This window comes from Platichthys flesus, chromosome 12 (genome assembly GCF_949316205.1).
Source record: "Platichthys flesus chromosome 12, fPlaFle2.1, whole genome shotgun sequence".
Classification (NCBI taxonomy): Eukaryota; Metazoa; Chordata; class Actinopteri; order Pleuronectiformes; family Pleuronectidae; genus Platichthys; species Platichthys flesus.
Genome location: NC_084956.1, coordinates 18,023,989 through 18,035,075, shown reverse-complemented (window position 1 = coordinate 18,035,075; position 11,087 = coordinate 18,023,989). Strand labels below are relative to the sequence as shown.

At 41.5% G+C, this 11,087-nt stretch overlaps 1 protein-coding gene across 1 annotated transcript; it reads right to left on the bottom strand.

The window, feature by feature from the left end:
• Nucleotides 1-5,326: 5,326 nt before the first annotated feature.
• On the bottom strand, nt 5,327-9,661 carry LOC133966639 (cytochrome P450 1B1). Its single transcript, XM_062401633.1, has 3 exons — nt 9,389-9,661; nt 8,274-9,278; nt 5,327-7,672 (listed from the first exon to the last, which is right to left on the bottom strand). Exons 2-3 carry the CDS (start codon nt 9,266-9,268, stop codon nt 7,048-7,050), a joined length of 1,620 nt encoding a protein of 539 aa, XP_062257617.1. The 5' UTR covers nt 9,269-9,278; nt 9,389-9,661; the 3' UTR covers nt 5,327-7,047.
• Nucleotides 9,662-11,087: the final 1,426 nt, after the last annotated feature.

Genomic DNA, 11,087 nt, shown 5'->3' with positions numbered 1-11,087 from the left:
TGTAATTATCAGACTCATTTTCTCGCCTGTTTGAAAACAGGAGCTTGTTTGTGCGAATACCCTCTCACTAAAGTTCTATCATCAGTAATTTGTAATTAAATCTAATCTAACGCAATTTTAATTATATTAAAAAACTTGATCTTGATTCATAATCAACAACAAAACTAAATGTGTCGAGTAGATCCCTGCAGGAGTATGAATGTTTTTGGAGTTTTCACATATCCCTTCGCTTTTTTCCCGACTGCACATTGGTGCCACGCCATTTGGGAATTAGCTACTGGATCAGATTCAGGCCAACGCGTCTCACCAGTCTGGTCATGTTTCAGAATTTGTTTCCCTGGTAGAGCCACTCCAAATAGGTGCCTCCCAAATCAGCACAGGTGTTTGTTTATGCAGTCATGAAAACTTCAACCCACCACAACTGACTTTATTGGCACTTCAATCAAACCTTTCAGTTGACACAGCTGCAAAACTCGAAAATCAGTTTTTTTTAAATACGAGGGAAACTTTTATGTTTATTCACTGGCATCATAAAGTACTGTACATCTCTGAGTCTGATTGTATCTCATCTTGATTGCCTGTGCATGCTTCTGCGTACCAGACAAGACCTCTGCATCAGAGTTTGGTTTTCTCATGACGTCCAAATACCAGAAAAACAACCGGTAGATGCCATTTGTCTTGAACAGGTGAAAAGTACCAGCTTCTTTAGGTGCTTTCTGTCTTTATGCCCCTTTTTCTTAGTCTAGGTTGCTAATGGACTGTGTTGTATTCTGTTCTAAGGATGGCAATTTATATTATTTAGAATAATAATAGTTATAAATTGGGTTATAGAAAGCATAGTGACAATGTGCTTTACAAGTTAAAAGTGAAGAATTGAGGGCAAACAATTTGAAGTCTTTTGAACATCATGCAGTATTAGACAACAGTAGAGCACAAATATGAATCTAACAATATTACAGGTTAGAAAGAGTCTAAACAAAGTTAAGTAAATTGTCATTCTTAATGTCATTCCAATCAGAGCCTGATTGAGGGACTATGTTTATTTGCTAGAGGTACAGGTGAGAAGATTAATATCATTCTATACCATACTGCAAATTATTTATATCAAGTTTAAGTTAAAATAAACTTGTTAGACTATATTTGGTAAAAAATAAGAAGCAGTAAGAACTGCACGTTGCAGAGCAATTTAGCTGCAAACTGAAGCAAATGTTATCATTACACTTTGTTTTTGTAACTTTGAAAGTCACTAGATAGTGTGATTTGCAGAATTCATACTTAAGGGAGACATACTATGATTGTATTCAGGTTCATAATTTACAATATATTACATGCAGGTTCACATGCGCATGACTTGCTGCAGCTCCTCTTTTCAGCCTCGGGCTAAAACTTTTTAGCTTCATCTTAATTTCTCAATCTGGTTAAGCCAATTCGGTCCGGGTTGTCTTGACCTTTGACCTTTGGTGTCACAGACTAATAACACAAGGTTGAGTCTGCAATAAACCTAAAACTATGTCTTTGGATTTTGGGAGGAATCCGCCATAACTGGAGAAAACCCATGCAAACATGGGACGAACACACACACTCCATAAAGGCCAAACCAGAGCCTCTGAGGCGACATCGCTAATCACATTACTCATGATTTATCATAACTGAAAAAATAGAATTGTTTACCAAACCCCAAAAAGTCATAAATGGGCCTTAATTAAGGTTTTTCAAATAACAGCAATCAATTATCTTAATAAAACTTTAAATTTGCTTAAATAGAATCTAAATTTATTGGTGTCTCACCAAGTGAAGTATTTGTTTTTGGTTCAACAATTTTCTTTGCATAGTGAGAATAGTGTTCATCAGTCCTGTGCTGACATTTCATAACTCCGGTTTCATTCCTGAGGTCCTATCAGCCTCTCAGTAACCTTCCCTGCACAATCTTGCTCACCTTCAATCAGATCTTCATGTATCCTTCCATTCACACACTGAGCTCAACTGTGATTAAGTTACACAACTCCTGCTTAACAGCTGAAGTAGCTTGTTGTGAGTGCGTGCTGCATGTGAGCTTGTTTCATCCTCAGCCAGTGCAGGATACAAGCTTAAATACAGAGATCCACACTAATCTTGTTAATGTGCTCTTGACAGGCCTAAGCTGTAATGACACAGGATTTGTCTCACCACCTCTTCATGCAATATTTTATCTTTCTCAGCGCTGGCTTCCACCACAGCCCTTCTTACCATGCACGTCCGCCAAAATTATTCAATGCACCTGCTTGACTGTGCAACGCGTGATGCTTCTCTTGTCATTTTCAATCAGCGTGCGGTGATTTGCAGAATGAAAGCTTGTGCTGTATTTTCTGCTTCCCTCTCCAGCCTCCTGCTTGACATTGTCTGGAATTATTACCCAAGTCATCATCCCACTGAATACGACATTGTCAGCGTCTCTGTACTTTTTAGATCATTACTGTTTGATGATCTGTCAGCTCAGCCTCCCACTCCGTGTTTCACCCAAAAGGTGCAGAAACAAACTTGTTGTCCTTCCCATTCCTTAAGGTTATGCTTGGAATTCTGCCACACATGACTTCACTGGCACTATTTATTCTTCAGTTTTAATTCTCTATTTGTGAAAAAGAAAAAGAAAAAAGGAGGGGGGGGGCATGGAGCTGTATCAGTAATCATCTGCTGGAGTTCTATCTGAATTTGTCACGTACTCTGAAAGTTGTCTGGCTGGCTGGCTCTCGCTGATCAAGGACAGGATGTTCTGTCAGGGTGAGATAAGAACGCTCCGCAGGGAAAGGGATCTCCTAAAAACACTTCTCCTTTGTTCCCACCTGACCAGGCACGAAGCCAACAGCTAGTTGCATTTGTATTTAGGAGCTCACAGCGAGACTGTTAGAAGCGTTGATCGGCCTCACATCTGTGTCAAACATTTTGAACAAAACAACGGGAATACACACTACCGTTCAAAAGTTTGGGGTCACTTAGAAATGTCCTTATTATTCAAAGAAAAGCAATGTGTTTTTCAATGAAGATAACATTAAATTAATCAGAAATACACTCTTTACATTGTTGATGTGGTTAATGACTGTTCTAGGTGGAAAAATCTGTTTTTTAAGGAAATATCTACAAAGATGTGTAGAGGCCCATTTCCAGCAACTATCACTCCAGTGTTCTAATGGTACATTGTGTTTGCTAATCGCCTAAGAAGACTAATTGATGATTAGAAAACCCTTGAAAAACCTTTGTGCAATTATGTTAGCACAGCTGAAAACTGTTTAGCTGGTAAGAGAAGCTATAAAACTGGCCTTCCTTTGAGCTAGTGGAGCATCACATTTGTTGGTTCCATTATACTCTCAAAATGGCCAGAAAATGAAAAATTTCATGTGAAACTCGCCAGTCTATTCTTGATCCTAGAAATGAAGGTTATTCCATGCGAGAAATTGCGAAGAAAAGAGGATGATTTGAAAAAAAGTCTTATGGACAGAAGAATCAAAGTTTGAGGTGTGCGGATCACACAGAAGAACATTTGTGAGACCCAGAACAGGTGAAAAGAAGCTGGAAGAGTGCCTGACGCCATCTGTCAAGCAGGGTGGAGGTAATGTGATGGTCTGGGGCTGCTTTGGTGCTGGTAAAGTGGGAGATTTGAAGAAGCAGGCAGCTGGTAAGCTGTCTGTAATGGAGTGGCCAGCGCAGTCCCCAGATCTCAACCCCATCGAGCTGTTGTTGGAGCAGCTTGACTGTATGGTATGCAAGAAGTGCCCATCAAGCCAATCCAACTTGTGGGAGGGGCTTCAGGAAGCGTGGGGTGAAATTTCTACAGATTACCTAAACAAATGAACAGTTAGAGTGCCAAAGGTCTGCAATGCTATGATTGCTGCAAATGGAGCATTCTTTGACGAAAGCAAAGTTTGAAGAACAAAATTTATATTTCAAATAGAAATCATTATTTCTAACCTTGTCAATGTCTTTATACTTTAGACTATATTTTCTATTCATTTTGCAACTCATTTGACAAATAAAACCGGAGTTTTCATTGAAAACACAAAATTGTCTGGGTGACCCCAAACTTTTGAACGGTAGTGTATATACAGTGTCTGATTCTGATTCTATTGCATCCGATTTGCTCTGCTTGGTGATTTTCTGTGCTTGGGGATTTCACATGGGTATTTATGTGACTGGTTTTTCACCTTTAACGATTCAAAGAAATAAACTAAATCAGTGAGAGACCGGGATAGTTAAAGGGTCTGTTTATTACAATATTTCAAACAAACTTTCACGCATGTGGCCTGAGGAAATACTCAGAAGAGCAAAATTCACAGCTGCAGTTATGTGTGCAGTCCAAAGCTTAAAGAACCTGAATGCCAGACTGAGCGGTAATAATTGATAGTTCACCTTCAACCTTTCACTCATCTCAATTTAGTTCTTTTAAAAGAGGAATTTGAGGTAAAGATAGTGTACAGTTTGGATTTGAGGTATTTCTTGCGTTTTAGCTTTTTTAACTTTATTTGTATGCCAACACTTAGGTACCGTAACCCGGATCCAGGAATTTCACTTTCTTTAACATCAGGTATATTAATTGAACTGATATCTATGATTGCGCGGAATTTATTGCAGCTTGATTGAATTGAAATCGGGCCCTTGGCGGAAGTCTGGACTCTACTGGGTGATACTCTAGCTCCAAATCACTTTGGTGGTAAGTTAACAAACGCTTGAATCCAAGACTTTACAGTCAGCTTGTCGGTCTCGCTGAGACAGCAAATGCATGAATGTTTCTATAAATATAACAATACGAAGACCAAATAATTTGGTTACTGGCTTCTTGAGTATAGAAATTAAATGATGGGTTATGTGCAAAAAGGTTTTCCATAGAACAGCATCCTATAAATACATAGTTAAACCAAAAAGAGCCAAAATAACAGTGACAGAATATTCATCTGTCCATATACTGTGGGTGCATGCATCAACAGAGCAGTCCTTGCAGCAGCTCTGGTGTAACCTTTACACTCCTGTCAAACAACGACTACAGTAAGTATTAGAATTCATGACTGAAAAAATTGTGGCTAAAACAGTATGATGAGTTTCACAGGCCTTACTCCTTAGTAACTATGCTTTATTATATACAAATAAAACCGGAGTTTTCATTGAAAACACAAAATTGTCTGGGTGACCCCAAACTTTTGAACGGTAGTGTATATACAGTGGCTGATTCTGATTCTATTGCATCTGATTTGCTCTGCTTGGTGATTTTCTGTGCTTGGGGATTTCACATGGGTATTTATGTGACCGTTTTTTCACCTTTAACGATTCAAAGAAATAAACAACATCAGTGAGAGACCGGGATAGTTAAAGGGTTTGTTTATTACAATATTTCAAACAAACTTTCAGGCAAGTGGCCTGAGGAAATACTCAGAAGAGCAAAATTCACAGCTGCAGTTATGTGTGCAGTCCAAAGCTTAAAGAACCTGAATGCCAGACTGAGCGGTAATAATTGATAGTTCACCTTCAACCTTTCACTCATCTCAATTTAGTTCTTTTAAAAGAGGAATTTGAGGTAAAGATAGTGTACAGTTTGGATTTGAGGTATTTCTTGCGTTTTAGCTTTTTTAACTTTATTTGTATGCCAACACTTAGGTACCGTAACCCGGATCCAGGAATTTCACTTTCTTTAACATCAGGTATATTAATTGAACTGATATCTATGATTGCGCGGAATTTATTGCAGCTTGATTGAATTGAAATCGGGCCCTTGGCGGAAGTCTGGACTCTACTGGGTGATACTCTAGCTCCAAATCACTTTGGTGGTAAGTTAACAAACGCTCGAATCCAAGACTTTACAGTCAGCTTGTCGGTCTCGCTGAGACAGCAAATGCATGAATGTTTCTATAAATATAACAATACGAAGACCAAATAATTTGGTTACTGGCGTCTTGAGTATAGAAATTAAATGATGGGTTATGTGCAAAAAGGTTTTCCATAGAACAGCATCCTATAAATACATAGTTAAACCAAAAAGAGCCAAAATAACAGTGACAGAATATTCATCTGTCCATATACTGTGGGTGCATGCATCAACAGAGCAGTCCTTGCAGCAGCTCTGGTGTAACCTTTACACTCCTGTCAAACAACGACTACAGTATGTATTAGAATTCATGACTGAAAAAATTGTGGCTAAAACAGTATGATGAGTTTCACAGGCCTTACTCCTTAGTAACTATGCTTTATTATATAATATATTTAAACAAATCTAGAAATATAATTAGTTTGTTAGTAGCCATGAGTATATTCACCTGTTCATGTAGATTCACTAACTGGTCTGGCATCTAACCTGACATAGAAATCTTAAAACTCCTGTATTGATTGTTTAACCTACAAATGTCACATATTTTTCTTTGTTTCGAGAAGTTGTGAATGGCCTTGAACGGATCAGGAATAAAAGTGAATGAAACTTGTGGCTAAAATAAAGGGATCATGAGAAGCTTACATTTTGCAGACTCAAAAGTCTTATTTTTATCTGACGGCATCTAAGAGAGAGCATAACAACACCAGGAAGTCCCCAATAAATTCCTCAGCGATGGCATTCACACCGAAATCACACCGTTTGCGTTCCTGCAGCTGTCGAGACTTGTAAGGCCTGTTTGCCTGGGTCGAGGCTGAGGTTTGCTGGTGATGTGCAGCTGACTGTAGTCCTCCGCCTTGATGAATCAAAAGAAGATGCTATGTTTCCTAAGTGCTTTGTCAGATTGCGTTTGATGTGGGAGGAGATTCACTCCAGGTGAACTGCTGCCTGTCTGAGACGTTGCGTGTCTACACTACACGCCATGTCTCCTATGAAACACATCTGTTTCCGTCTGGCCCTGCAATACTTAGAAATCAGTAATTGGTGATCACAACTGTAAAATCACTCTCAACTCAATGTTATATCCAAAATAACATTCGAGGACAATAGTTTATGCTCAGATTTTTGTTTATAAATACAGTTCAGCCCATAAACCTGAGCCACAGAGACTACACAAGTATTTTTTGTTTCAGCCTTCGTCTTTCAATGCTTGTGTTTTTATTTTATTCAGTTTTTGTCGGGGAGTCTGATGAGGGCTCGCCTTTGACCTCCTTAGCACTTACGTCCCTTGTAGCCTCGTCTAACAGCGACATATTATTTCCACGCAGAGATACTGCTATGAAGAAGGCGTGAGGTTTCAGAGTAAGACCATAGTTGTAGTCTAATTTGAGCGGCCTGGCCGGGTCCGCAGTGATGTTGCACTGGTGGGCGATGAGGGCGGTGAAAAGGAACAGCTGCAGCTTGGACAGCTCCTCGCCGATGCAGCGCCGCTTGCCCAGCGAGAAGATGAGCACGCTGCTGGTCAGGTCCTTGTTCAGAGCACCATTCTGGTCCAGGAAGCGCTGGGGGTTGAAGGTCTCCGGGTGGGACCACAGGGCCGGGTCGTGGTTGATGGACCACTGGTTGATGAAGATGACCGTGTTCTTTGGTATGGTGTAGCCCATGATGGAGGTGTCCGTGATGGTGGAGTGTGGGATGGTGAGGGGGACGAAGCTGGTGAAGCGCATCACCTCATAAACGAAGGCCATGATGTAGGGCAGCTGCAGCTGGTCCTCGATGGAGGGGAGTCGGGTGCGCTCCACCACCTTATCCACCTCCTGCTGGACACGCAGCTGCATCTCAGGATACCTGCGTAGACAGTGAGCATGTTTTAGCGACTAGAGGATGGAGATTACATGCATGTCTTCTAATCTCAGAAGACATGCAACATCCAGCGACGTCAGACTGTAGTAACAGAGGGAAAAGCATCATGGCATTTTATCTGAGGACCCAATTTGTGTGTGCAACCGAAATTGTTTCCCGCTCCTCGCCCAACTTCTTCTAGAATTACTGTATCTTCATTTAAAACAGGAAGCTCAGTCTGGTGTTGAATTACAGCAGCCGGTTTTATTGTTCAATCCATGGGCACTGATGGGATTAAACAATTAAGCAAGATTAGAAAATGAACTCATGTTAAATCTGGCAAAGGTCTTTGATACTTGTATAGTGAAAACGCTGACTTGGCACTTCATTCCCTCTCAGTGGTGTGCAGTTACAGTTCTTTATGTTCTGCTGCCAGTACCTGCCTGTGCCTCAGCTCCACCACATATACTGTTACATAACACCACCCAGCTTCCTCAAGTGTGGAGCCTCAGCTGCCTGGCTCACTGTCTGCTGTTATCTTCATGTTGGATAGTACATGGTCAGGGTATTCAAATGTTCTGTGTGAAATAAAAGAAAAGCTACTTACTTGACGAGTATGAGGACGATCCACTGCAGAGCTGTGGACAGAGTGTCTTGACTTGCTCCGAATATATCTCCCATAGTGGGGCTCACGTAGTCCTTCCCTCCTGTGAGTTCAGTCTTATCTCCCAGTTTGTCCAGCGCCATAATCAAAGCATCCGTCATGTCCCTGGTGGTGCTCGACTGGATCGTTTTCCTGTGCTCAATGACTTTATCACGGATAAACTCGCCAAACTCCAGATTCAGCTTCTTGAAGTTGTCAAATATGGTTTTGATGGGGTTGGGGAAGTACTGGAGCCAGGGCATCACGTCCACGATGCTCCCTGCGCCCACGGTCTGGGTGAACTGGTCGTTCCTGCCCACCACCTGCCGAAACTCCTCGTCCTCGTACGTGTACCTCTTCCCGAAGCACACCGCGCTCATGATGTTTGCCGTGGACACCACCAGATAGGTGATGGGCTGGAAGAAGCGGTGCTGCTTGGTCTTGACCACGAACAGCTGCAGCAGCTCCCTGAACTCGCACAGGACGTGATGCTCGAAAGTCTTTTTAGTGGTCGTGTTCACGGTGGAAAACGTGCGCACGGCGGACTGCGCCACTTTGCGGTGCACCTTCCACCAGTCCGTGAAGGGGCCAAACGCGAGGCTGTCCCCGTTGAAGATGTGCTTGAATGAGGCGAAGTCCGGTCTCCCGGCAAAGTCGGTTCCTTGCTTGACGAGCGCCTGCTTGATGGATTCCCCGTTCAGCACCACCACGGTGCGGCTGCCCAGTTTGATCTGGAACACGTTGCCGTACTTCTGTGCCATGCGCGTCAGGTACAGGTGCGGTAGCTTGCCGAGTTGCGCCGCGTTGCCGATGAGCGGCCAGGCGAGAGGACCGGGCGGTCCCGGGACCGAGCGCTGCCCGAGCCACCGCCACAGGTGGAGGGTGAAGAGCAGAGTCACTAAGGCCAGTAATACAGCTCTGGGAGTCGCAGGGTCGATCCCCCCCAGCGTCACATCCATGGTGGGGATCCTGCAGCGGGGGGGTCACAAAAACATTTACATTAGATGCACAGGTCATTAAAGATGAAGATCTGGCTGTGCAGTATAATTTAAAGCAGTTCTGGTGAATAAGCTCATTACCTAGATATGTCCTGGATGCATCGGCTTGAGCGATTCCCCCCCAAATATGTGCTGGGGATTTCGTTTCCCAAAAAATAAAACGAATAAAGAGAAATCAAAAATAATTGGACTACATTTTATCCATCAAAATATTTTGTTATTAGTCTGAAAAATCTCCTCAAAGTAACAGATAGAAAACCAGCCAGAAGAAAACAGTCATTCAGAGTGTGTGCAGCCTGTTGAACATCCACAGTGTGTGTGTGGGTGTGTGAGCTGTCCGCAGCCTGTCCAGGCTTTATAGCCCCACTGCGCCGAGTCAAGTCATTTATCCGTGCAAAGGCGCAGCATCACGGCCCGTCCGCGCCATGCGTGTGCCCGAGAGAGCCCTGTCACGGTGGGGAGGGCTGCTGTGGAGGGTGTCACCCCACACACCACCAGCTCCCTCATCATCCTCCACCCACCTCCCTCTCCTGCTGTCTCCCTCCCTCACAGGACTCACAGTGAATGGAAGCTCCGGTTGTGCACACTAAAAAAACGATATATATATATATATTGTATAGATACTGTTGAGAGAGCTTTCCAACTTAAATCATGTTTTAAAGTAATAGAAAACGCTGCTTTAATCTGTATAAAGTGTCAACAATGATTATGATTATTGTCGTTATTATTATTATTACTGACAGCACCCAGTTATTAGTCCAGACTGGAAGTCTTTTATCCTCACAGACTTTCCCTCTCATCCCAAATGAAAACAAGCTTTATTGAAACTCATGTTTCCATAGAAGACAATACATTTTCTTATGGAAAATCGCAAAGAAACTATTTTAATTTATTAGTTTGTTAAAATATGTTTGGTTTTATTATAATAATAATAATAATACATTATTGTTATAGTTATTGTTATTATTATTATTATTATCATTATCATTATCATTATCATTATCATTATCATTATTATTATCATTAATGATCATAATATCATTATTTTTATATTTTTTAGGAGCTGGTTATACCTATATCAGTATAGTAGCCCACATGTACATGTAAAATGGTTCATTCATTAACAACAACAACAACAATACAAATTGTAAGGCTGGTTACTATATGATAATCACTATAATTTAAATAATAATTATTATTTCTGTTATTTCAAATTGTTCATGTCCATTTTTACATGGCTTCACCATCAATAAAGGCTGGGAGTCACAGTGCTTGTGAGAACATGCGGAGCCGCCTGCGGGGAGGTAATAATACCCGACATGTACCAGTCAGCGGAGTTCAACCTTTTTAATAGAAATTATATGTTTTCCGGCTCAAATTTCAATATTAACTTTGATTTAAAGTCTGCTTTGACGCAGATGTGACGTGTAAATTCACATCTGCTGAATTCACAAATCCAAATAAAACAAGCTGTGTATTTATAACTTTATTAAGATTGTCATGCAAACGAACAGTTCAATATTTTCTTCAGTTTTTTTAACTGAGGGGACGCGAGCTACTGGAAATTGTGGATGAATATTATAAGAAGACATACATCACATGCAGCCAGGGCTCCGCGTGGTAAAAAATACATCCACACAAGAAGCGTTTTGTTAATGCAAAGAATGGAAGAGCGCGTCTGTGTGCGTTTCTCTTTGGTGCCACAGGCTGCAGTTGCTTTATCTCAATCATAATTGAGGGTGCGTTTTCCCATCAAACCACCAGGAGGAGGCGAACCCCG

Bases quoted from the DNA above. Each gene is read 5' to 3' on its own strand.
- LOC133966639 (XM_062401633.1), bottom strand. From the start codon at position 9,268: ATGGATGTGACGCTGGGGGGGATCGACCCTGCGACTCCCAGAGCTGTA. The intron at 7,673-8,273 runs GTAAGTAGCTTT...CTGTCTACGCAG, and splicing joins ATCGTCCTCATACTCGTCAA to GTATCCTGAGATGCAGCTGC.